Source organism: Chanodichthys erythropterus, chromosome 10, assembly GCF_024489055.1.
Source record: "Chanodichthys erythropterus isolate Z2021 chromosome 10, ASM2448905v1, whole genome shotgun sequence".
Classification (NCBI taxonomy): domain Eukaryota; kingdom Metazoa; phylum Chordata; class Actinopteri; order Cypriniformes; family Xenocyprididae; genus Chanodichthys; species Chanodichthys erythropterus.
This window is the reverse complement of record NC_090230.1, coordinates 32,594,573-32,622,539: the sequence shown is the minus strand read 5'-3', so window position 1 is coordinate 32,622,539 and position 27,967 is coordinate 32,594,573. Positions and strand designations below refer to the sequence as shown.

General features: G+C 34.5%; 2 protein-coding genes across 6 annotated transcripts; one reads left to right on the top strand and one right to left on the bottom strand.

Moving 5' to 3' along the window:
- Positions 1-3: 3 nt before the first annotated feature.
- ash2l (ash2 like, histone lysine methyltransferase complex subunit) lies at positions 4-17,549 on the bottom strand. 5 transcript variants are annotated; one of them, XM_067398968.1, is made up of 18 exons: positions 17,490-17,543; positions 17,013-17,066; positions 13,396-13,462; positions 12,009-12,154; positions 11,833-11,921; positions 10,680-10,774; positions 10,497-10,592; positions 10,294-10,389; positions 8,834-8,909; positions 8,719-8,754; positions 8,144-8,246; positions 6,203-6,420; positions 5,954-6,121; positions 4,500-4,693; positions 4,225-4,317; positions 4,041-4,139; positions 2,475-2,534; positions 4-711 (listed from the first exon to the last, which is right to left on the bottom strand). In XM_067398968.1, exons 3-18 carry the CDS (start codon positions 13,429-13,431, stop codon positions 604-606), a joined length of 1,713 nt encoding a protein of 570 aa, XP_067255069.1. In that variant the 5' UTR covers positions 13,432-13,462; positions 17,013-17,066; positions 17,490-17,543; the 3' UTR covers positions 4-603. The 5 variants fall into 5 exon arrangements, with proteins under 5 accessions (XP_067255069.1, XP_067255066.1, XP_067255067.1 ...); XM_067398965.1 differs by lacking the exon at positions 17,013-17,066 and having other exon boundaries at positions 17,490-17,549; XM_067398966.1 differs by lacking the exon at positions 17,013-17,066 and having other exon boundaries at positions 8,719-8,736; positions 17,490-17,549.
- Positions 17,550-23,845: 6,296 nt separating this feature from the next.
- Positions 23,846-25,492, top strand: pnx (posterior neuron-specific homeobox). The gene is made up of 2 exons (XM_067395707.1): positions 23,846-23,978; positions 25,071-25,492. The coding sequence occupies exons 1-2, from the start codon at positions 23,846-23,848 to the stop codon at positions 25,490-25,492; spliced, it is 555 nt and encodes a 184-aa protein (XP_067251808.1).
- Positions 25,493-27,967: the final 2,475 nt, after the last annotated feature.

Below are 27,967 nucleotides of genomic sequence, written 5' to 3'. Positions count from 1 at the left end.
TTTAGATTAACTTTATTAAAACAAGTTTGTGTATAAAACATGGTTTACAAAAAAAAAAAGAGATCATATTTTACATCTATCTGCATGACTACAAACCAATTAACAAATAAACAACAGATAAAAAACCATGAATGGAAACCCATGATGTCTGAGAACACTATCACAACTGAACGTCTGAGTTTAACAGGTTAATGTGTGTTATGGGAGGGAAAAAACACCACTATAAGGATGCTGTATGAAGGAAATAAAACATAATCCGCAGTATGAGGAAGTGTAATGAGTAATGTGAACTTGCATAAGACACACCGCCCCTTCATCATCTAACTGGATTCATCTATCAACATCACGCTCTGGTGCACTATGATGTGTCATAAAAAGAAAACTGAAGTATGAGACATGCATGCTGATTTTTATAAGGAAAACCCTCTAAATCCTGCATGAAAAACAAGGGCAGGGTACAACTGTAATGATACAAAACAAACGATTTAATAAAATATTTTCAACATTGCTAAGTCATTGAGAATGGTGCATGAAAAACATGAGTGAATAGTTTTCAGCTTTATTCATATCAGACAGTCTGTGTTCTGTGGAGAGACTCAGGCTTCAACCCTCCCACGGTGGGCTCCGCCGGCCGTCTACTTCTGTCTCCACGTGGTACAGCATGTCGGCCAGCGTGTGTTCAATGACGGCACCCCAACCCATGTCACTCATCTGATGATACATGACAATCATGAGCATTAAAACAATGAAAGGTGCAATAACCTACAGTAGTTCAAAACTTTAATTACTTTAATTATGTAAAACAGAAAGTAACATTGGGCAATTTAGCTAAAAAGTATATTTTTGACAAAACAAAAAGTATTGATATTTATGTATATGCACTGAAATGGCATATAAAGGGTGATGCATTTCAATATGATCAGTCATTGCTGCCAAGTAAAGAGAGAGTAAAAACCTATAGAAAGTATAATGCATATAAATAATGCTTATTTTATTTAGTGCTTTTCACTAAATGAACACAAGGAAGAGTCATTTTTCATAATTTTCATTTAAAAGCATATATATGTATGTGCATGTGTATATATATATACATACACATGTGTATATATATATATATATATATATATATATATATATATATATATATATATATATACACACACACACACACGCATATGCATACAAAAACAAAATTAAAAAAATGACAAAAACATACAACAAAATAATTAAATCTTTAAGTGAATAGGGTAAAAAAAAATGAAATAATAGTTATAACCATATTTCCCCAGCTAATTGATAACAATTTTGTATTACAAGTTTTCTGAAATGTTATGTTTAAATATGCAAATGAGGCATTATCTAATTAACTATGCGCTAATTTCCATACATTTCTAGAACAAAAACCGGAATATTGGATCAAGTCAGGTTCAAAATTCATGTTTTTGACATTAAAGTCAAAGGTTTTTACTGAGGGAATTTTGGATATCTATTTTTATAAAAAAATAAACATAAAAATCAGAAAATAAGTACATTTTCATAATTTTTTTTAGGAATAAAATGTATAAAATCAGGAAAAAGATATCAACAAATCCCTCTGTAAAAACCTTCAGAAAATAGACATAAATAAAACTGTAAAGATTGGTGTATGTAAGGTCTGCTGAAGTGGATATTTCTGACTTAGAACAGGAGGGAAAAAAAATAATTTTGAGAAAACGGCCTTTAAAGATATTTAATATAATTGAAATCTACAGATGCAAATACATAAAGTGCTATAAAATATACACTTAAACATGCATTTTGGATGTTTTCTTTCCACCAGTCCCAAAAAACCCTTTATGAAAAGCCAAAAAGTGCAAAATCTTAAAACTGACAGGTGCATGAAAAAACTTTTTTCCCGTAGCGTCCCCCTTAAAATTAAAATTAAAACAGAAAATATATCTATAAAAACTATATATATATAAAAAAAAAAAAATGAACTATAAAATTATAATATTATCTCAACGATACTAAAATAACACTGCATATATAACAAAACAAAGTAATGCACTGCAATGTTTATTATTTTACAAAAACATTTCAAGGCCAAAAAGCAAGAGCAAAGGCCATTCCCAGACTGTTCCAATAAAGTCTGAAGCACACACTTCCCTAGAATGTCATTATATATATATATATATATATATATATATATATATATATATTAACACTACGTCATCTGCAGTATTAATGTCTTCTCTAGAATTAAAGTGCTGCGCCAAAGCCGTTAATAATAAGGTGTAGTCCACTTGCTTTCCAGACAAAGCATCTCTGTCTCAGCTTAAAATGAACCATTATTGTGGTATTGCAATGATTTAATGGGTGTAAACAAAATATCAACATACATAACTCAGAGCCCAAGTAGAAATATGCCTTTATTTTGGCAATTAACAATACGAATATATCAATCAGTACTAATTGGAAAGGAACTTCATACTTACTGGCTGATACGTGATGTCTTTTGGTGGGTATTTAAAGTGTGGTCCGAAATTGACAGACACCTGGAGAGAGGAAACATCATGAACGGTTATATGGACACATTAGTTTTGGTTCATAGATGTGCAACATGCTGCTTTCAATTGCATCTCGACTCTTTCATACTGCACCATCTAGTGTTTATACAGAGTAACTAATGACAGTTTTATAGCCGGGGTGTCAAACTTATATAGCTTAGCTAGACTGGAGGAAACTTCACGTTATGTGAGTCGAATCAAAACAAGGACATGAACTGTGATGCTGTGAAATTGCATCATCCACAGACACAGTTACAGGCAGACAGGACAAATTTGCACATATAATACCTTTTTCAAAGATTTGGGGTAAATACGATTTTTTAAATATTTTTATTCAGTATATATGCATTAAATTGATTATAAGTGACAGTAAAGACATTTATAATGTTATAAAATATTCCATATTTCAAATAAATGCTGTTCTTTTGAACTTTTCCACAACAATATGAAGCCACATAACTGTTTTTAACGTTGATAATAATATTAAATGTTTCTTGAGCAGCAGATCAGCATATTAGAATGATTTCTGAAGGATCATGTGAGACTGAAGACTGGAGTAATGATGCTGAAAATTCAGCTTTGATCACAGGAATAAATGACATCTTACAATATATTCAAATAGAAAATAGCTATTTAAAATTGTAATAATATTTCACAATATTACTGTTTTTACTGTAATTTTGATCAAATAAATACAGTCTTGGTGAGCAGAAGAGACTTTCAAAAACAATTAAAAATCTTACTGACCCCAAACCTGTGGTTGTGCATAATAAAAAGTAAGATCCACAATAAGATGAAAGTTATAACATTAAAGAGTTTCTTTCCTACGGCATATCAACAAAGAATATCTGTTTAAATATTTTGTTTACTTTGGCAAAATCGGACTTTTAAGGTACGTTTACAAGACAACAACGTAATAAAAAGGAAACATTTTTCCTTTGCGTTTTTGAAAAGTTCTGCATGCGATCCCTGTTCACACGGATCCTGAGAAAAGATCTGAAAATGCTGTATTATGCATGTCAGGCCAGTAGATGGCGATGTAAGGAACACTACAAGCTTGCGCACATATGCATTCAAAAATACAAAAAAATAATAATTCAAGATAAGGGTAAATAATGCATCTCTGCTGGTCGTAGATGATGCAATAAAGTGCTGTAAATTTACACTTTGCTGGAGAAGAGCTGATAAACTCAGTATCTTCACAGCAGCACAAACACAGTCATGTGGTTCGCCATTGTTGTTTGGTTGTCCTCAAGCATCTCTATAGACTGAACACTTAATATGCATGCACATGACGTCGCCATTTTCACAAATTTGCATTTTTGTAGCTTACACAGAGACGATGATGTCATTTTCAAAAATGTTCACTTTGAAATCCTTTTTCAATATTTTGCATTTTCAGGCCCCCAAAATGCTGTTGTCGAGCAAATAAATGATTAATAAATGATTTTTAGTTGAAAACGTTGTCATGTAAACACCCCCATTTTTTCGTACCGTGCAGCTCTTGTAGAGGGATATGGCAGGGTAGTACATCCCCTCAAACAGATTCTCATAGGCCACACCTTGATTCACTCCATTCTTGAAAAATATCATCTAAAAACCAAAACATGAAACATCAGTGATGGCATCATTCATGCAATATTTTGAGTGCATGAATTCAATGCGATGAAACACTCACTCGGCTGGTACTGGTGGGTTTTAAACTCTTCTCAGCCTTGTCCACATAATCTTTCTCTTCAAAGTACAAGTAGCTTTTGAATTTGATCAGCGCCTTTGAGAAGAATCGACAATATTAATCACTTAAGATGACATTAGACAATTCATTTGATCTTTTAGGAGAGCACTAGCACATAGATGACATGAACTAAAAGTAAAAGTCATACTATAATTTTTTTTTTGTTGTTTTTTTTTTAAAACTAAAGTAAAAGAATAAACTATTCAATTTGATCATACCTTGTCCTTGTACGTGTCAGGCAGAGCCTTGGCAGTTTCGGTCCCGTCTGGAAGCTCAATGTAAAAGCCCAAGATGTCACCCTGCCCGTATCCATCAGAGAAATGCTTTCCTATGGACTGATGGAAGCGCGTTCCTTTCTTACTGCGCCACGAGTAGCTGAACTTATCATAACCCAGAGGAGCTTGAAGGTTTCCTGGGATAAAAGACATATGATGAACACTGTAAATACATATTGCTGTACAAGTCACACCAAGTCAAAATTGCATCGTTGAGAGAAAAAAACACAGATAAATCGCATCTGAAATATTTCCCTCACCTCACAACAAACTTAAAATTTAATGGTACAGAAATTAAATAAAAAAATAAGTATAAGCAAAATATAGTGCCATCCATTATAAACACCAAGCCTAACTACCAGCATGTGGGAAATGAGCTAAACTTGGGTTCAAGTATACTGCAAAAGTTTGCAAAATTAATTACGATTTTTAAAAAATGTTTTTGTCTCTTCTGCTCACCAAGACTGCATTTATTTGATCAAAAATACCATAAAAACAGTAATATTGTGAAATATTATTATGATTTTAAAGAACTGTTTTCTATGTGAATATATTGTAAAATGTAATTTATTTCTGTGATCAAAGCTGAATTTTCAGCATCATTACTCCAGTCTTCAGTGTCACATGATCCTTCAGAAATCATTCTAATATGATGATTTGCTGCTCAAGAAACATTTTTGATTATCATCAATGTGGAAAACATTGATTTCAACCAGTTTTTGCTGCTTAATATGTTTGTGGAAATGGTGATACACGTCCAAAAAGAAAAAAGGAAATTAATACTTTATTCAGCAATTAGCCAAAAATGACAGTAAAGACATTTCTAATTTACAAAGGATGCAGTTCTTTGAACTTTCTATTCATAAAGACTCCTAAAAACATATTAATGAGTTTTATTAAGTGTTTTCAACATTGATAATAATCATAAATGTTACTTGAGTATCAAATCATCATATTAGAGTGATTTCTGAAGGATCATGTGACACTGAAGACTGGAGTAATGATGCTGAAAATTCAGCTTTGATCACAGAAATAAATTACATCTTAAAATATATTCAAATAGAAAGTAGCCATTTAAAATTGTAATAATATTTCCAAATATTACTGTTTTTACTGTAGTTTTGATCAAATAAATGAAGCCTTGGTGAGCAGAACAGACTTTTAAAAAAAAATTAAAAACAAATAAAATAAAATAAATCCAAACTTTTGGCCAGTAGTGTATCTCTCTCATACAGCAAAAATCTAAATATATTTTGCATGTTTTGCATGCTTGCTGTTCATTGCATTATATATATATAAGTCGCAGCACATTTCAGATGATAAAAAAAATGGGGTATATGTTCAGTAGGCCTCTATAACTGTTAGCAGGCTTAACACAGTGTTGTTACAGGACAGACCTAAAGGCTGCGACCAGCCCAGTCGAGCGGCAGTGTCCGGAGGCATCTCGTCCACAGTGACCTCAAAATACCATGAGCCCTTTCTGACCCCATGAGACGCTCGGACCATCGAGTAGCCCTTCTCTCCAGTCACCGTCAAGCGGTCATCCGAAATCTTTAGCTGTGGAGCTGAAATAGTCAAAAAGATTCATTAGTAAACCATTGTTCACAAGGATTGTTTTGATTGGATGTTCTGGATGACACATGTACCTCTGTCATGCAGTGCCAGCAGCACCCTCTCATACAGACACGCACGGTACAGGTCTCCAGGGATGGGCTTCCCGGCCCAGCAGTCCAGCTCCAGTTTTTCTGGATCAGGAGCATGGGGATCCGGCTCGGCTAGGATGTAGCGATATCCGTCTTTGTTGAAGGGGTGCTCGAGAGGGTAACCATGAGGCGGCAGGCGCTGCGCTGAGAACAGCGGGTCACTAAAACAAAGAGTAAAACTTAAATGAATCACATATTACAAGTATTTTTTATATTGTATTAATTTCAAATTGAATCTCCAAATTCATTTAGAAACAACATAAAGACGGTATATTTTAAATATGCATTTAATGCTATCTTTTTTTCTAATGAATGCCAGTATCACTGATACTGATGTCTCTATTAAATGGGGCTCAATTTTAGCCAAGGGGTTTTAGCAAAGATTATTGGCCCAGCCGATATTAAGCATTTTTCTGGTTATCGATATCAGTTATTTTCAAAAATGATTTGCGGATAAAATAATTTAATTCTGAAATGCGCTTTTTGGCCTTGATGCAGCCACCTCTGTCAGAACTCATTTGTTGCTTGTTGTTGTTTACTTCTTTAAGCTTTACAAAATGTTTACAGAATGCTGCTGGGTGCTCCCTGCACTTTTTATGTCATTATTATTATTATTATTATTATTATTATTATTATTAATGTTATTATTAACAGTTCTCAGAATTAAAGATATGTTTAAAAGCATTCAAAGAAAGTTGTTGTTAGAGCCCTTGTTATTCTTAAATTTTGGCATTAATTGTAATTTTTACACCAGACATATATCGGTTCATAATATCGGTTGTCGATCTACTTGATCGCATCGGTCCTGAAAAACACATATCGGTTGACCACTATTTTAGCCATAAATGATAGCCATTCAAAATTAAAAATGTTAAAAGGCTTTTAAAAAAAAATCTAACTTTAATTTAAGTGAACTTAAAATTATCTTCACATTAACTATAAATTGAATACAGATTAATCCTTATTGAAGCTACAAAAGTTATTCAGTCAAGAGCAGCGAGTAATTTTCTCTTTTTCTTTTGTTCTTTGATTACCATTAACAACATAGACAGCTGCTGTCACTTTAAGACCTGACGCACATGACCCAGATTTGACATGCATCAGTTTTTCCTCAACTCTTTATGTTCATTTAACACTTTTTAACTCATTTAAGAGTGTGCTTATGAGGATACTCACCAAAAACAGGCATTTTGAAATTATTTTTCTGTTCAAGTGCGAAAGGTGTTTTGGGTGTTTGTTTATGCTGCAGCTGCATTAATTGCGTTAAATATATTTACCATGTTTAACTGAAATGAATTGCAAAATAGTATATAAATTTAACAATGTCTTGTTATAAATTATTTAGTGCAATTGTACAGTGCAAAAACCTTGTACATTTTCAGTGAAAAAAAACTTTTGGGCACAATGGTGAAAAATCCAATAAGATGTACATGTATTGTTTTAAAATATTTTTCAATGTTTTTAATATTTTTTTAATATTTTCACATTTAAAAAAATATATATATTTTTAAATTTTAAAATTTGTTGGTTTTTGTTTGTTACCTGCTGAAGTAAAAGTTTTGGTTAATTTTTTTTTGTTTTTTAACCAATTTTCAATGAGAATAATTAAATCTCTTAAAGTTGTAATGATTTGATTTTGAAATGTGGGTGTTGGACTCATTAATGGATGTGAGCTTGCATTCGACTGAGGAGAGAAATAAATGATTGGAGAAGTCTGTCATTTTCACCAGAAGATCCAGTTATGACATTTTGATGAAACGTTACAAGGTCAAAAAAGAAAAGAAAAAGTCACTCATTCACAATTAGATCAATAACAAGCATTTACAAAACAGATGTGGTGAATTTTCATTTCATGTCGACTATAAGATGTGCTTGTTGTCGTACCTGCGGGTTCTCTTGGCCGTTCCAGCAGTTGCTCCATCCTGTTGCTGCTGTTGTTTGCGTTTGGCTCCTCTGCCTTTTCCTGTAGCAGCTGGAGGAAGCCCACCTGTGACAGATCCATACCTCTATTCAAAAACTGATGACGCAGAATCAACCTCAGCCTGATTCACATGCTCTGATCATCCAAAACTAACTTAAAGCCCGAACCCAAATGCTCACAGCAGTTTACAGACAGAGCTGCCCGGCTGAGTGTTGATCAGGGATTGAGTTCAATCTAATGGTCACAGCGTTTGACAAACACAACGATAAAATGTGAAAGCAATATGCCTCAGTCCATTCATATGTGCCAAAAGCCATGACGGTTAGATTTCACTGTCTAACAGGGAAGAGAGGGGGTGCAAGCACACAGAAACATGAATTAGTGCTGACATCAGGTTGCAGATTGAGGGGAAGTGCCCAAAAGGAGCAAGCAAGTCAATCAAGAGCGCAAAGATCAATGCAAAGCGAGGGAAAGTTACAGGAGCACCAAACATCAGCCTTCGATTTCAAAAGCCACATGAAAAATTACCCATATTCACCTGAAAAACTTGATCCACCTGGAATACAACGCACAGCTTTAAAGGAACTCCCTCAGCATTGAGATTTAAATATGCAACTTTATCAATTTCTAGAGTCTAGAGCAGCCTGTCTCACCGTTCAACCCTCCAGCACCTGTGATGGTCGTCATCTGCTTCTGGTTGTCATATGACGGCCCAATATTGCCCAGATCCTGAATAAAACCAAACACAGAACATATAACAAGTATTAAAAGTAGTTTTAAGATTAGAAAAAACAAAAAACAAAACTGTATGTTCGTAAGAAATCAAACCCATCAAGTACTGTATCCCACAATGCAATGCATTCCCTTGATTGTTAATTTGATTGGTCTGCTGAGACTGGATTAAAATGCTACTTAACTGTTCCCTGCACTGAACCTGCAATATAAGGTCATACCAATGTGAAATAATAATACTGTTTGAAATGTCTATTGCAGCCTACTGCATACTATTTTTTATACTATTTTTAAAAATAGAGAAGCCAATATACAGCATGAACCTCGCATTAAGCTATTATTTTATTCCAATCTTTAGGGTTATATTTTATTTTATTCCAATCACTAGGTTTTTATTCCAATCTTTATACCAATATCAATATTTTATTCCAATTTAATTAACTAATAAACTTTATTATAATGTGTAACCATATTTTGAAATACCATTTATTTAATATTTATAAGTTTTCAAGTTTTAGTAATTCTGTGCCTTTGTCATTTTTATTAGTTTTTAAAAAATATTTATATATAGCTTTTAGTACCTAAACGTATTTATTTCAGTTCTCATTCACATCTTCATGTAAGTTTTTTTTTTAATTTAAGCTTTATCAAATATTTCTATTTTATTTTAGCTTTATTTTAATTACCGAAAACATGTTTTATTTGTTTACATTGTAACATATTACTCTATTACAATTTATGTAGTATGTATACTGTACTATAAGAAATTGACCTACTACATTTACCTGCAAATAATATTGATTTGCAAAAATTATAATTACTTTTCAAAAATTATTATGCGGTATGTGAAGAATATAATGCAAGTATGCAGTATTCTATTTCAATTATACAGAAGTTCTATATTTTTCATTTAAAAATTCCATACTTTTCCAGACTCAAACTTCTAATTTGAACATTTTTCAATCCACATTTAACAAACGGTTGTTTATTTTTTTGCATTCTATTGTGTACATAGCACAGTCATCTGTAAATATTTTCCAATGTTTTTTTCAAAGGGATAACACGTGCTTGCATGATGAAGAACCTAAAATGCTTTATTAACTGCTTATTTTTACCTCTGACACATCGGTTTGATACTGTAATTGTGGTTTGATGTTGCACAATGACCAAACAGTGAAGTACAGTCTGATTTAGATGATGTTTCACAGCTTTATCTGTTGCTGGTGTGAGTGGCACATGCACATTCATTTTTTTTCATACTGGAATATCCGGACCTGGAATTGCTCAAATTCCATACTTTTCCAAAATGCGTAGCAAAACTGATAATAACCACTCGGCCTATAAAATAGGAAAACAATTTAAACAGTGTTATGGGTCGCACCTGATCAAGCAAACCAAATTTGGGATAGTCCTCTTCAGGGTCTTTGCTGCCGGGGTCTGGATGTTCTTTCACCAGGAAAACATCACGCTCTTTACTCTGAGTCCAAACAACACAAGTCAGCCTTTATAAAACTCAATAAACCACATTACAAGACACAAAAAATTAAGAATCAAGATAATCTCTGAAACAAACCAATTACTCACCATAGTTTTGACAATATTATTTGGCCATGTCAGTTTGCCAGGCCTCTGACGGGTCGTCATACACTCCCAGTATTTGTCAATGAAAGGTATGATGTCCTTTACAAGAGACCAAACAACACCACTGAAACCACAATGTGTGAAAAACATGGCACTACAATCAGCTAACTTCAGCAGAAAGTCTACCTTATCTTTAGAGAACATTGTTTTGGGATGCTCCTCTTGAGTTCTGGACCTCCATGTCAGATTTGCCAAAGCAGTGAGACACATCTCCTTCAGATCTGTGGATATAATAAAGATGAGGAAAAAATACTGACTGTAATACTGATGTACTTTACTTCACACAACCTACGTAACAAATAGTCATTTCCCAAATGTCATTTGTGTGGAAATATTATGAAGTCTGTAAACACGGCGTTAACACAGGCCAGAGACAGGACACGCTGAATACGGACGCAAAGAGAGGAGAGCACAGAAAATACTGTACCAGATCACTGTTTGCTGCTTAAAATAGAGGAAGAGAAACATAAATATTTAATTGGGGGTGGTGGTTTACATGAATGCGTCTCTAAAGGGAACTGACTATCTTCAGAATAGTTTTGATGGCATTTTCTATTCCTCTTTATAAGCAAAGTGCTGCAACCAAGGAAATGCTACATCTATTCTCTCTGCTGATCCATAAGCGCCACCTACTGTCAGAGAGTGTATTTGCATTTTCATTCATCTGCTGTTTTTGCATGTGCCACGCATTACGTAATCACGTTGGAAAGGTCACGCATGACGTAGGCGGAAGTATTGAAGTATCACAGAGCAGTGCAAGACGAGCATTTGTGGTTAAAAAGTATATTATTTTTTTTTTTTTTTTTTTAGAAAACGACTGATTGTTTCTCTAGATCAGACTCTTATTCCTCGTCTGGGATCATGTAGAGCTCTTTGAAGCTGCACTGAAACTGACATTTGGACCGTCAACCCGTTGAACCCCAGTAAAGTCCACTATAAGGAGAATAATCCTGGAATGTTTTCCTCAAAAACCTTCATTTCTTTTTGAAGAAAGAAAGACATGAACATCTTGGATGACATGGGGGTGACTAAATTATCAGGAAACTTTAATTCTGAAGTGAACTAATTCTTTTAGGCCAGTTTGGCCTGTAATAGAGCAAATAAACAAAAAAATCTGCTTGAAGAAAAAATAAAAATCAGCAACTGGTATCAGAATCAGGCCATTTGCTTGTAAAAAAATTGGCAATCGGAAACAGCCATTAAAAATCGGTGCATCCCTAGCAACAATTCAAACAGCAGTATGCAACACTAATTCAGCAAGTCAAACAGATCTACTCACTTGCTTGTTTCCTCAAAAAGTACGTGTTGCCGCTGTGGTGACACACGTTGCAGTGAAACACATAATTGGTCATGAACGGCAGGCAAGTTCTGCAGGAATGAGAAAACAGACAGCATAAGTACATGCATGTGGGACACCCGTCCATCTAAGCCAGGAGATCATAGAGACCAACGCACGCCGTGTCAATGCTGAACGTGTCTGCTGTGAACCACTTCATGCACAGCGCACACTGCAGCTCCACATCACCCAGCTGACGGCCGTTCTCATCGTCTCCAGAGCCCGTCTGTGCGTCCGCCGCCTCAGAACTGTCACCCGCCGTGTCCTGAGGACCCAAACAAACACGATGTTAAGTTGTACTGAAAACCTGCTTGAAAGTGACCATGAAACATCACATTCTTTAGCCGTTTGACTTCTGTAATGTGACATTTCCAAGTAATGCAGGACATTCAGTGAGGTATTAGGGCTTTTTATATACAAAATGTTATACTTATCCATAGGGAATTGATTTCAAAAGAGGATTAAGAAGCAGAGTTATTGTTAACTAAAATGAGAACTATTAATATAATATAATAATATATATATTTCATATTCAGCTTTACATACATATTACATTCATTACATACTTTAAATACATATTTATTATTAGATAAAAACTTTAACTTAAATAAATGAAATGTTTAACTTACTGAAATAAGTTCGTTAAAGTACTAAAATTACTAAAACTGAAATTAATTAAAGCTACATGAAAATAAAGGTAGTTTAGGGTTCAATTCTCACTATTAACTAGTTGCTTATTAGCATCTCATGCATATTACTAGGATATTGGCTGCTTATTACTACTTTATATTAATAACTTATTCTGCATGATCATATTCTACATCCCATAATCCTACCCAATACCTGAACTTAACTACCATACTAACTATTAGCAGTAATTAAGAGTTTGAGGAAAAAGTAATAGTTAAAAGTTAGTTAATAGTGAGAATTTGACTATAAATTAAAGTCTGACCAAATAAAAATATTAACATATATAAAATGGCAAAAATTACTAACAGTGCAGTCAATTAATCACATCCAATATAAGTTTGTGTTAACATAATGTGTACTGTGTATAATTATTATGTATATATAAATACACACACATGCATGTATATATTTAACAACAAATTGTTATATTAATATATAAAATATTTATATATACAAGTTATATAAATATACACACAAATATTTCTTAAAACATGTATGTATGTATTTAAATATACATAATTATAGACAGTACACACATACTGTATATTATGTAAAAAAACTTTTATTTTGGATGCGATTAATCGTTTAACAGCCCAAACTAAATCTTAAATGAAAACTAAAAAAATATAAACATAAAGGCTAATTCAAAATATATAAATTATACTAAAATAACAGTTAAGATGATAAGCAATATGTGAAATAATGTAAATCATTCACAATAAGAGAAGGAATGAGTGTTCAAATCTAGATTATTGAATTTCTTATGCTGACTTAAAGATGCATAATGTATAATTCCTCATGTGTCAAACATCATACCATAGTCTCTTTTCCACTGGATGACTCCGTCTCCATGTTTGTGTTCAGATCTCCAAATGAAGAATCGCTGCAAAAACACATACAGGTGCATCTCAATAAATTAGAGTGTCGTGGTTAAGTAAAGTTCCTTTATTTCAGTAATTCAACTCAAATTGTGGAACTTGTGTATTAAATAAATTCAATGCACACAGACTGAAGGTCTTTGGTTCTTTTAATTGTGATGATTTTGGCTCACATTTAACAAAAACCCATCTCAATAAATTAAATACTTCATAAGATCAATAAAAAAGGATATTTTAAACAAAAATGTCAGGCTTCTGAAAAGTATGTTCATTTCTATGCACTCAATACTTGGTTGGGCCTCCTTTTGCATGAATTACTGCATCAGTGAGGCGTGGCATGGAGGCGATCAGCCTGTGGCACTGCTCAGGTGTAATGGAAGCCCGGGTTGCTTTGATAGCGGCCTTCAGCTCTTCTGCATTGTTGGGTCTGGTGTCTCTCATCTTCCTCTTAACAATACCCCATAGATTCTTTGTCTTCTTAGCCCAGGTAAGACGCTTCTGACGTTGTTTTTGGTTCAGAAGTGGCTTGGTACGTGGAATGTGACAGTTGTAGCTCATTTCCTGAAGACGTCTGCGTGTGGTGGCTCTTGATGCACTGACTCCAGCTTCAGTCCACTCCTTTTGAAGCTCTCCTAAGTTCTTAAATCGGCTTCGCCTGACAATCTTCTCAAGCCTGCGGTCATTCCTTTCACTTGTACACCTTTTCCTACCACACTTTTTCCTTCCAGTCAATATTCCATGAATATGCTCTGTCACAGCACTCTGCGAACTGCCAGCTCTTTCAGCAATGACCCTCTGTGGCTTACCCTCATTTCACAGTAGACGGAACTGTCACTTGCCCGATCGGGCCAGTGCTGTAAGATGTGCGTATATCGTCTATGATATTGTAATTGTTGATTTAACAAGCTGATATTACAGAGTATGTCCCTCACTTTACACAAAATAAACAAAAACACACCCATTGAGTGCACGCATGCACTACGTGACGTAGTCTAGTAGGTTAAACTAGTGCGCCTGCATATTTAGTGCACGATTTCACTGCATGATTTAGTCTATTAAAATGCCCCCAGAATTCAAGACATGGGGCAAAATGCCCCTGCATGTCTTTTATATTTATATAATTTAATATAGTTAACCAATATTACACGAAGATTGCCATTTTTATCCAAATATAAGTGATTACTAATTTTATACAATGTACAGTTTAATAAACAAGCAGTTTATATTAAGTGACTTACATTTTAGACACCAAATCGGTTGTTTCGCTCTATTTTGCCAACAAAAATAGTTCCAAACACAGTCCACAGCATTGTTTTGTGTCTCTGAGCAACGCTTCCTGAATGAATCGGCCGTTTGAATGAATCAGTTGAATCTCAATGACTCACTCATTAACACGGACTTGCTGCCACCTACTGGCGGGTTTAATTTCACATTTAAAGCATCTTTTCATTTTATATAATTTCAAATAACAATATTTTCAAATCATTTCAAAACATTATTTATGCATCAGTAACTGCTCTTGACTGATTAACTTTAATAAAGTTTAATCTATAGTTTATAGTATACATTACAATTTTTGTACCTGAAACAGGTTTAAGCCTACATAACCTAAAAAGATGTTTTTTATGTTTATTCTGTTTAGGGCTGGGAGATATATATTGACTTCGATAATGAACGCGATATTGCGTGGCTTATCAGTGATCTACGGCTCTGTCTATTAAATGCCGCTCCATTTGAAAGCAGGTGATTGCGATTTAGCGGTAATCAGGGTACCGGCTTTACTGACGAAATGCGCGTGACAATTGAATGCGATATATCCCCCAGCCCTAATTCTGTTGTATTTAGGCTATTTTTGCCATTACTTGTAATTTGATTACTTGTCTAACAATATTTAAAATTTAAGTGAGTTAATTTAGTAGCTTTTGGGTGTCATAACCTTATTTATTAAGGTTGCATGTATCAAAAACAAAAAACATAACTAGGCTTATTTTAAAGGCCCCTTTTCTTTTCTTTTTATTCTTTTATTATTATTTTTTTTATTGTGGGGCCAGTGAAAATTTTGGCAGGGCAAGTAAAAATTTTAACCACTGGCCTGACCGGGCGAGCTCAAAAAATCCTTAGCGTTGAGCCCTGAAATATTCTAATAATTTGAGATACTGATTTTTTTTATTTTGATGAGCAGCAAGCTGTAATCATCAAAATGAAAACAAAAGTCTGGAAATATTTTACTTTACGTCTAATAAATCTAGAATATATTTAAGTTTTACTTTTTGAATTAAATTTCCCAAAAAAAAAAAAAAAAAAAGTTTTCATGTTATTCTAATTTATTGAGATGCACCTGTATATGTGAGAATATGAGATATAAAAACTGCCAGAACTGATAGGTTACTTATTCTTTAAAGGTTTAGTTCACCCAAAAATGAAAATTCTGTCATTTATTACTCACCCTCATGCCGTTCCACACCTGTAAGACCTTCATTAATCTTCGGAACACAAGTTAAGATATTTTTGTCAAAATCAGTGGCTCAGTGAGGCCTGCATAGGGAGCAATTACACTTCCTTTCTCAAGATCCATTAATGTACTAAAAACATATTTAAATCAGTTCATGTGAGTACAGTGGTTCAATATTAATATTATAAAGCGACGAGAATATTTTTGGTGCACCAAAAAAACTAAATAACGATTTATTTAGTGATGGCCGATTTCAAAACACTGCTTCAGGAAGCATCGGAGTATTATGAATCAATGTATCGAATTATGATTCAGATCGCGTGTCAGAAAGTGCATCCCAATTCGCGTACTTATGCACTATTCTATGATGTTTTTAAGTATAAATAGTGAAAGTAGTGCGTTCACACTGAAAATTCCAAAATGAAAAAGTCCAATTTAAATACCCGGATGATGCACTAAATTAACGGAAAAAACGAAGTGTGGAATGTTGGACACTTCATGCACGCAACTGTCACATATTTAATTACGTAGTACGTAGAGAGGATATCAGACTCCGATGTTAAATGACAAAATAAACTTATACAATTCACGCACTACATGGATGAGTACATGTAGTACATGCACTACATGTGTATAGTGCATCGTTTGGGAAGCAACTAAACTGCCAATTGCTGAAATCACATGACTTTGGTGCTCCGAACTGCTGATTCATAACGCTCCAATGCGTCTTGAAGCAGTGTTTTGAAATCAGCCATCACTATAGGCTATAAGTCGTTATTTTGTTTTTTTGGCGCTCCAAAAATATACTCGTCGCTTTATAATTAATATTGAACCACTGTACACACATGAACTGATTTAAATATGTTTTTAGTACATTAATGGATCTTGAGAGAGGAAATGTCATTGCTCCCTATGGAGGCCTCACCGAGCCATTGGATTTCAACAAAAATATCTTAATTTGTGTTCCGAAGTTTAACGAAAGTCTTACTGGTGTGGAACGACATGAGGGTAAGTAATAAATGACAGAATTTTCATTTTTGGGTGAACTAACTCTTTAAGGGGTCATATATCACAACCCACATTTGCATATCAACACCACTGACCTCTATATATAAACATTATTTACTGTACAGCTGATCATCAGCACCTATACAGCTCTGATGAATGACAACAAATCACAACAGAGGTTGACACATAATACATACGTTACATAAACATATACGAATAGAATGAAATGAGAGTAACGAATCTTTTGTTTTGGAAAGGACCTTAAGGGTAAATTAGGTAATATCATGTTTATGTACAGTAAGAAATATCTATATTATGTTCATTATATAAACATCAAATTAATAAAATGAAAGATCACAGGGGACAAAAAGCAAATAACGTTAAACAAGAGATCGTGAAAACACCATCAATCCATTAACGTTACAGCACTTGACTTGAGTGCTGCCATGTTGTTTATGCGTTAAAAGGCGATATTAATATAACAGGTTTGCAATGTAGATCTGTTCATGTGTTTAATTACTTGATATCATCAGTGTTTTCATTGAATAAAGTGTGTTTTTGTTGGTTCTCACCCGTCTGCCGTGTCTCTCTCAGTCACTGAACGCGCCTCCGCAGCCATCTTTCAAATAACGACCAACGACTCAAATCTCGCGAGATACAGCGCTTCATCGCTGCCATACAGTGCGTGATTCACTCTGTGGCCACACGCACACTGACACCTGTCGGAAAACTGTTCAATTACTGTGGAAAGCAGTAGTATAGTTAAAAAGACTGTTTTTTTTTTTTGTTTTTTTTAACTATGTGTTGTTTGTCTTTTAGGGTTATTTGTTGTTTAGCCAGATTTTATCATTTGTACATTGTAGTTTAGATTAACAACAGTATTTATTTTAAAACAAGTGTTACAATGCAATGTAATTGAGTATTTAATTATTTTTATTTCTTTAATTATTTAATCAATATGATCAAACTGCACAGAAGTGTTTAACAGGGAAAAAGTTTCTTCCTGTATGGACAGATGCTTGAACGTGATGCAAACAAACTATTTCCACAAATCAAATTGTCTCTTTCTTTTGAATACACAGTGGACATCAAATCCATCGTAAACCTGTAAAACATGGTTTAAACATCTATTACCACTAAAACATCCTTTTGTTCCTCTGAAACTACAGGACAATTATGTGACGGACTGTTGTTACGCAGAGAGGCCAGACACCCGCGGAGAGAATTGCCTTGTTGATGGAATGTAAAAGAGGCCCGGGAGGATTGTTCCAATACATGCTGTTTTCTGATGTATTGTGGCCATCTGTGACGTACAGACAGAACGAGCCCTTACATGTTTATTCTGAATCAACACTTTGTAAAAATCAAGCTCAAAATACAATCAGAAAGTATGCTATCATGGAAAAAAAGATTATTTTGAGATGCATTGAATATTTCCTACCATACACATGACATTGTGCCAAGTCTGTAATACAGAAGTCCCTATAACAGGTTCATGTGATTGTAGAACAAACTGAAAAATAATTTGACTAATAATGTTTCTTGAACAGCAAATCAGCATATTAGAATTATTTCTGAAGGATTATGTGACACTGAAGACTGGAGGAATGATGCTGAAAATTTGGCTTTGATCACAGGAATAAATTACATTTTACAATATATTCAAATAGAAAACTACTATTTTAAATTGTAATAATCTTTCACAATTTTACTTCATCATTCTGACTAGACATGCTACAAATACTCACAACGCAACTAAATACAGAAAAATGTTGCAAAGACTCACAACGCAACCAAATACAGAAACGTGCTGCAAATACTCACAACGCAACCAAATACAGAAACGTGCTGCAAATACTCACAACGCAACCAAATACAGAAACACGCTGCCAATACTCAGAATGAAACCAAATACAGAAACATGCAGTAAATACTCACAACACAACCAAATACAGAAACGTGCTGCAAATACTCACAACACAACCAAATACAGAAAAATGCTGCAAAGACTCACAACGCAACTACATACAGAAACATACAGTAAATACTCACAATGCAACCAAATACAGAAAAATGCTGCAAAGACTCACAACGCAACTACATACAGAAACATACAGTAAATACTCACAACGCAACCAAATACAGAAAAATGCTGCAAAGACTCACAACGCAACTACATACAGAAACATACAGTAAATACTCACAATGCAACCAAATACAGAAACGTGCTGCAAATACTCACAACACAACTAAATACAGAAACGTGCTGCAAATACTCACAACACAACCAAATACAGAAACGTGCTGCAAATACTCACAACACAACTAAATACAGAAACGTGCTGCAAATACTCACAACACAACCAAATACAGAAACGTGCTGCAAATACTCACAACACAACCAAATACAGAAACGTGCTGCAAATACTCACAACACAACTAAATACAGAAACGTGCTGCAAATACTCACAACACAACCAAATACAGAAACGTGCTGCAAATACTCACAACACAACTAAATACAGAAACGTGCTGCAAATACTCACAACACAACCAAATACAGAAACGTGCTGCAAATACTCACAATGCAACCAAATACAGAAACACGCTGCCAATACTCAGAATGAAACCAAATACAGAAACATGCAGTAAATACTCACAATGCAAAAAAGAAACATTCAGTAAATACTCACAACCCAACTGAATACAGAAACGTGCTGCAAATACTCACAACCCAACCAAATACAGAAACATACAGTAAATACTCACAACACAACTAAATACAGAAAATTGCTGCAAATACAACACAATGCAACTAGATAAGTACAGAAACGTGTTTCAAATACTCACAACACAACTAGCTAAATACAGAATCGCGCTGCAAATACTCACAATGAAACCAAATACAGAAACATGCAGTAAATACTCACAACACAACTAAATACAGAAAATTGCTGCAAATACAACACAATGCAACTAAATAAATACAGAAACGCGATGCAAATACTCACAACACAACCAAAAACAGAATTGCGCTGCAAATACTCACAACGCAACTAGCTAAATACAGAATCGCGCTGCAAATACTCACAACACAATTAGCTTAATACAGAAACGCATTTCAAATACAACATAACACAATTAGTTTAATACAGAAACGCATTTCAAATACTCACAACGCAACTAGCTAAATACAGAAACGCATTTCAAATACAACACAACTAGCTAAATACAGAATCGCGCTGCAAATACTCACAACACAATTAGCTAAATACAGAAACGCATTTCAAATACTCACAACACAATTAGCTTAATACAGAAACGCATTTCAAATACTCACAACGCAACTAGCTAAATACAGAAACGCATTTCAAATACAACACAACTAGCTAAATACAAAAACGCATTTCAAATACTCACAACGCAACTAGCTAAATACAGAAACGCATTTCAAATACTCACAACGCAACTAGCTAAATACAGAAACGCATTTCAAATACAACACAACTAGCTAAATACAGAATCGCGCTGCAAATACTCACAACACAATTAGCTAAATACAGAAACGCATTTCAAATACTCACAACACAATTAGCTTAATACAGAAACGCATTTCAAATACTCACAACGCAACTAGCTAAATACAGAAACGCATTTCAAATACAACACAACTAGCTAAATACAAAAACGCATTTCAAATACTCACAACGCAACTAGCTAAATACAGAAACGCATTTCAAATACTCACAACGCAACTAGCTAAATACAGAAACGCATTTCAAATACAACACAACTAGCTAAATACAGAATCGCGCTGCAAATACTCACAACACAATTAGCTAAATACAGAAACGCATTTCAAATACTCACAACACAATTAGCTTAATACAGAAACGCATTTCAAATACTCACAACGCAACTAGCTAAATACAGAAACGCATTTCAAATACAACACAACTAGCTAAATACAAAAACGCATTTCAAATACTCACAACGCAACTAGCTAAATACAGAAACGCATTTCAAATACTCACAACGCAACTAGCTAAATACAGAAACGCATTTCAAATACTCACAACGCAACTAGCTAAATACAGAAACGCATTTCAAATACAACGCAACTAGCTAAATACAGAAACGCATTTCAAATACTCACAACACAACTAGCTAAATACAAAAACGCATTTCAAATACTCACAACGCAACTAGCTAAATACAGAAACGCATTTCAAATACTCACAACGCAACTAGCTAAATACAGAAACGCATTTCAAATACTCACAACGCAACTAGCTAAATATAGAAACGCATTTCAAATACTCAAAATGCAACTAGCTAAATACAGAAACGCATTTCAAATACAACGCAACTAGCTAAATACAGAAACGCATTTCAAATACAACACAACTAGCTAAATACAGAAACGCATTTCAAATACTCACAACGCAATTAGCTAAATACAGAAACGCATTTCAAATACTCACAACGCAACTAGCTAAATACAGAAAAGCATTTCAAATACAACGCAACTAGCTAAATACAGAAACGCATTTCAAATACTCACAACACAACTAGCTAAATACAAAAACGCATTTCAAATACTCACAACGCAACTAGCTAAATACAGAAACGCATTTCAAATACTCACAACGCAACTAGCTAAATATAGAAACGCATTTCAAATACTCAAAATGCAACTAGCTAAATACAGAAACGCATTTCAAATACAACGCAACTAGCTAAATACAGAAACGCATTTCAAATACAACACAACTAGCTAAATACAGAAACGCATTTCAAATACTCACAACGCAATTAGCTAAATACAGAAACGCATTTCAAATACTCACAACGCAACTAGCTAAATACAGAAAAGCATTTCAAATACAACACAACTAGCTAAATACAGAAATACGCTGCAAATATTCACAATGCAACTAGTTAAATACAGAAACACACTGCAAATACTCACAGCACTACTAGCTAAATACAGAAACGAACTGCAAATACTCACTACGCACACGATCAGGGTGTTAAAATAAACAAAAAAAGCTCACCTTTCAGGTCATCGACAACACCACTGATGAGTAGACTTTGAATAATAAGCATTTCCCAGCCAGTTTCATCACTTGTTGGGGAAACTGTTGTGATCCGTGCTATTTGCAGCGTGTTTTTGTATTTAGTTGCGTTGTGATTATTTGCAGCACATGTATTCAAACTGATGATGTTTTCTTAATTTGCTGCCGTTTTTTTCTATTTGCATGTTGAGCTTTCTCGTCTACCTTAGTTTCGCCATTTTTTGAAATAATAAATAGTGGATTTTATATAAAACAAATTGCATCACATTGGCCATTAAAGTCCATTTCAGCCGACCCACACAATGGTCAATAATTTATATGTGTTAAACTTCAAAAGACTCTAAGAAAGAAGTGTAGGTTAATAAGGTTAATCTGTTTTCAGCAGCACCACTAGAGAACTTCTCATGTGTAATTGAGCTGTAAAGCAGCAAAGCTCCAGGCACACTACTTCTGTAGGACCCTTGCTGGTGCATCTCCTCATCCTCATAGGTCCGGACAAAGACGCAGGTCAGGCAGGGTCAGAGACACTGGTGACATCTGCTAATTGTCCTGGTGGGCCGGCTAAGCTTCGCTCAGTGAATACCAGCAGCATAGTTGGCGTTGGCGCCTGGCAGCTGCCGCGGTGGGCCACCTCAGGAGGCTTTGGGGATTATTTACAACATCATAAAGCCATTGTCTGGATGCTCCTACTGTGCACACAACTCATCAAGGTGAAGAGGAGCACACTTTGTGCTGCATTAGATGTTGCAACATAAAATTGCCTCTACAAACTTTGCTGCCTGCATGCATAAGAGCTTTTTAGATCTTAATATGCCAATTAAAACAAATACAACTGTCCTAGACACAAAGTGTAAAGCATTTCTAAAGTGCTTGTCTTTAAATGAGGAAGTCTTTACATGCATTTTCCATTCAATTACATTGTATTGACATGTTCAACTGTTGCTTAGTTTTGTACAGAACAGCTAAAGTAAATGCTCATTTTGGTCTTTGGTTTTGTAAAAAAAAAAAAAAAAAAAAAAAATTATTAAATGAAATTTTTTTTTTTATATGCATTTGTTTTTCCATTTGGTCACCTAAATTATTGAGCCTAAATTATACAATATTTCCTAACATACATATGACATTGTGCCAAGTCATCAACTTTTTTATTTCCATTTACTAAAATATATTTTATTTTATATTTTTAAATAAATGTTAAATATAAATATTATATGAAATAAATAGGCATGTATTAAAATTAAAAAATAAATAATACACTAAAAATACACCAATGTGTGTGTGTGTGTGTGTGTGTGTATATATATATATATATATATATATATATATATATATATATATATACACACACAAACTTTTATATAAGATGTGATTAATCGATTTAACAGTACTAACATATATAATTTTACTTTTTAACATGGTTTTAATTTCATTTATTCTCATTTTACTTTAGTTTTAGTTTAATTTAAACATGCTCACTTCACATTTTTTCTTCTGGAAGACTTTAGTCGATTATTTAGCATAACAACAGCTTCTCACGCGCTCGACCACCGTAAAATCACACAATTGCAAATAACGACAAGCACTGATACAAAAAACTACACGGCTCTTCAGAAAAGGGCACATTTTAACCAGATGCAGGGCAATAAATGGCAAAGGAAGCGTGTCACCCACTGAGACACATTCACATGTTAAAGTGTGTAAAGGAGGAGTTTGAGGGTTTGGTTTAAACTCACTGAGGTCCTTTAACATGTTAATTTTACACGCGTCTGTTTGAGGTGTATATAAAGGTATGGAGACAGTCAGATATCACAGTTCACATTTACTCGCTGCTCTTGGAACAGACGGTCAGGATGCATGAAGAAACGGGCAATTCTGCACTGCAGGGAAAAACCTCCTTTTCCATCGCCGACATTCTGGATCCATTCAAATTCAACGGGATGCATCAGGAGATGCAGAGAGACGTCAAGACTCGGGAAAGCTCAAGTGAGTTTCGGTCCTTCACATGAGAAAATAAATGTTTTTTCATACATTTTTATGTAGTTGTATAAAATAGTGATTACGTAACGACCAATTTCAACATACACAAAAAACAAAGCGAATAAGAGACTTTTGAATATTTCCAAATAAAAAATCTTTCAGGTTTTCTCCAGGAGAGGGCAGTGTGTACGGTGTTTGTTTTTAAATTGTTAGTTCACCCAAAAATTAAAATTATGTCATTCATTACCCTCTTGCCGTTCCACACCCGTAAAACCTTCATTAATCTTCGGAACACAAATTAATATATTTTAGTTGAAATCCGATGGCTCCGTGAGGCATTCATAGCCAGCAATGACATCTCTCAAGATCCATTAATGTAAAACATATTTAAATCTGTTCATGTGAGTACAGTGGTTCAATATTCATATTATAAAGCGACGAGAATATTTTTGGTGCGCCAAAAAAAAAAAAAAAAAAAAAAAAAAATCGGCTTATATAGTGATGGCATATTACAAAACACTGCTTCAGGAAGCATAAATGAATCAAGCGCCAAAGTCACGTGATTTCAGCAGTTAGGGCGGTTCGACACGCGATCCGAAACATGATTCGACACGCTGATTCATAACGCTCCGAATCTTCCTGAAGCAGTGTTTTGAAATCGGCCATCACTAAATAAGTCGTTATTTTGTTTTTGGTGCACCAAAAATATTCTCATGGCTTTATAATATTAATATTGAATCACTGTACTCACATGAACTGATTTAAATATGTTGTTAGTACCTTTATGGATCTTGAGAGAGGAAATGTCATTGCTCCCTATGCAGGCCTCACTGAGCCATCGGATTTCAACTAAAATATCTTAATTCGTGTTCTAAAGATGAACGAAGGTCTTACGGGTGTGAAACGACATGAGGGTAAGTAATAAATGACAGAATTTTCATTTTTGGGTGAACTATGCCTTTAATGGGAATGTTAGCAAAAATTATTAAAGCAATATTATTAAAGGTGCCACAATACAATTCAGATTAAATAATTCACACACTGATTATAACGTTCTAATGGCAACTTCTCACATTTCAGTTCAACCTGCAAATAAAGGCACTGTCAAGACAACTTCATCTCAGGACACAACAGCTTCAAACATCCCCAGCGTTTCTGGCGCAAAAGGAAAGTCGAAGCGCATCCGTACTGCGTTCACACTGGATCAGCTGCGCATCCTGGAGCGAAGCTTCCAGAACAGCCACTATCTGTCCGTGTTTGAGCGCCACTGCATCGCCACAGCCCTCCATCTGTCCGAAACACAGGTCAAGATCTGGTTTCAGAACCGACGCACCAAATGGAAGAAGGAGCAAGAAGGTCAAGAAGGAGAGGAGCAGAACCATTGCGCTCCTCCTGCATTTGTGCAGAACTCTTTTCTGTACACACTACCTGGACACCACGCAAATCCTGTGCATTATTACGCACCACAAACACCTTACCTGAACCCATCTTACCATCACCAGACCCTCATGATGTTCTGATCCACAGCATCGGAGAAACTTTTTAGTGTCTAGTTCTTTAGAGCGTTAAACAACAAAACCAATGTACTGATCTAACGAAACATCAATAACTTTTTAATCTCTAGAAGTTTTTGATTTGAAGTTCTTTGCTCTAAAGAACCATTAAAGAAAGGCTATTTTTAATAGTGAATGAATGAACACCAGCAATATATTTAATGTGATATTTAATTTTTGTAACCATTGTCATAATATTTATGTCTTTCACCATTATATTTATACCACAGTATTTGTAATATTACAATAAAGCTTATATTTTTGCACGTTTGACTATCTTATTTTGCCATTTCATAGTTATAATTAAACCTATAAATCTATTGTCTAAAGGCCCGTTCACACTATGAACGATAACTATATTTGTGTCCACACCAACGAACGATAGCGGTCTGTTTATTCTAAACTCAAGCGCTGCGGTTTCAAAGTGTCTACATTTTGCTGTTCTTGTTGCATTTACACGGCTTTAACCAGCAGATGTCCTCATCATGCAATGTTTCAAGTGAATAGCTAGTGTAATCGATCTAATCAAACAGTGAATTTAGCTGACAAAGTCAATATAGTGGACAACGCCTAGTCTTTTTTCAACTAGTCTTTTTTGTCTTCCTTCAACTTCAAAGGAAGCTAACGGTCTAATCAGATTCAATGAACTATGCTAAGCTATGCTAAAAGTGGTACCGCCAGACCCTCAGATCGGCTGAATGGATTTGAAAATGGTAAAACTCAACTGTTTAACTCTAGGGGAGTTGGAAAATGAGCCTATTTTCAAAAAAAGGGGAGTGTTCATTTAAACCTGCAGATATCTAAAAACATCTATCTATTCAAAAACGTGGTTTGAAATCGCTGGTGTCTCTTACGTCACCAGCTACCTTGTAACCAATCACAACAACGTGCCGGCTTTAGCATATCATTAACTATGACCACTCTGAATGGGAACATGGTTTGTAACATTAGCAACACATTATTAGCTGTTTGATAACAAGCAAAAGGCTAATCATATTACCGTTATGTGCCCGACATTGTAAAAAAAATATAATTTTGCAGCGTTTACCTCAGTAAGTTCTGTGCTCATGTGAGTGGAGGTGAGTCTAATTAGCATATTCATAGATCTGTTTAGTAAATGAAGCAAGGGTATAGAGTTACTTTAAGTTATTTTAAGGCATAAAAATATCACATGAAAAAACGTTTAAGTATGTCGTGATCAAAGATGAGTTTTAAGGGTTATTGACCACAGGGGGACTTTATTTAGTTCATTTGCGTATGCCAACAGTGTGATGGAAACAGAAAGTCAAAAACGACAGAATTTAAACCAGCAGCAGATTCATTAACAGATGGAGGGCAGAAAGTGGCGACAGGCAGGAAATCAAATGATAAGAGCAGAACTGACTCACAGCTACAGACTTCTGGCTCATGATGGAAGATGATGAATATGAGCAAACGTTTTAAATGACTCCAGCAGAAAAACATCTGTCTGTAATTCAGCACATGGATTTGATTAACGTCAGATGTCCGTTGGCACCATCAATAAATAGTTGCTTTTTCATGGTTGCGAGAGAACCGTGTAGAAGATTCTTTTATTTTCCACATTCTGATTTAGTTTGCTTCATGCATGGCTAACCAGGAATGGAGTCATAAATGTGTTGGTTTCAATAAAATACATTAGCTCTACAAGCCAAGGCAAAATTGAGAGCAAACATGTTTGACAACCATTAACCAAGTTTAAGAGAAGAAATATGAAGAAATAACCAATGACTGAGTTTGTTTTTACAAAATAATGAAGGCAGATCTGTACCATTTCTGCAAACTCTTTTCAAAGACTTTTTAGACCTTATTTGGTATGATTTGGTACTGAACGGCTTTAGTCCTTCAGATTCATCTCAAAAAATGCTTGTAATGTAAGCAAAAAATTTATGAGATCTGACTGAATCAAACCAGGTACGATTCATAAAAGTATGAATTGAACTCAGGTCAAGAAGTCTCTTCTGCTCACCAAGGCTGCATTTATTTCATCCAAAAGAAAGCAAAAACAGTAATATTGTGAAATATTTTTAAAATTTAAAATAACTGTTTTCTATTTGAATACATTTTAAAATGTAATTTATTCCTGTGATCAAAGCTGAATTTTCAGCATCATTACTCCAGTCTTCAGTGTCACATGATCCTTCAGAAATCATTCTAATATCCTGCATTGCTAATTATCATTGGTGTTTAAATGGTATTATTAATAATAGTTCTTATAATTATCACTGTTAAAAACAGTTTTTGTTGCTTACGTCGTGTTGAAAACCTTGTAACACCTTTGATGTTCCCAGTCAAAAATGACCAGCCTTTTAAAAATTGCTTGTAAATCTCTCGTTATGCTATATTATCACCAAATATTGGATTAAATCTTTTTGTCAACATATTTTCTTTCAATTAGCACAGGTTTTTAATTGTAGGCCTCAT

Excerpts from the sequence above, each read along its gene's own strand:
- ash2l (XM_067398963.1), bottom strand. The coding sequence starts at position 14,015 with ATGAGCTACAACTGTCACATTCCACGTACCAAGCCACTTCTGAACCAA. Across the intron at positions 8,247-8,718 it reads AGGTGGATCAAGTTTTTCAG|GTGGGCTTCCTCCAGCTGCT; the intron begins GTGAATATGGGT and ends GATCTGTCACAG. Across the intron at positions 4,140-4,224 it reads AACCCACCAGTACCAGCCGA|ATGATATTTTTCAAGAATGG; the intron begins GTGAGTGTTTCA and ends TTTGGTTTTTAG.
- pnx (XM_067395707.1), top strand. The coding sequence starts at position 23,846 with ATGCATGAAGAAACGGGCAATTCTGCACTGCAGGGAAAAACCTCCTTT. Across the intron at positions 23,979-25,070 it reads CAAGACTCGGGAAAGCTCAA|GCACTGTCAAGACAACTTCA; the intron begins GTGAGTTTCGGT and ends CTGCAAATAAAG.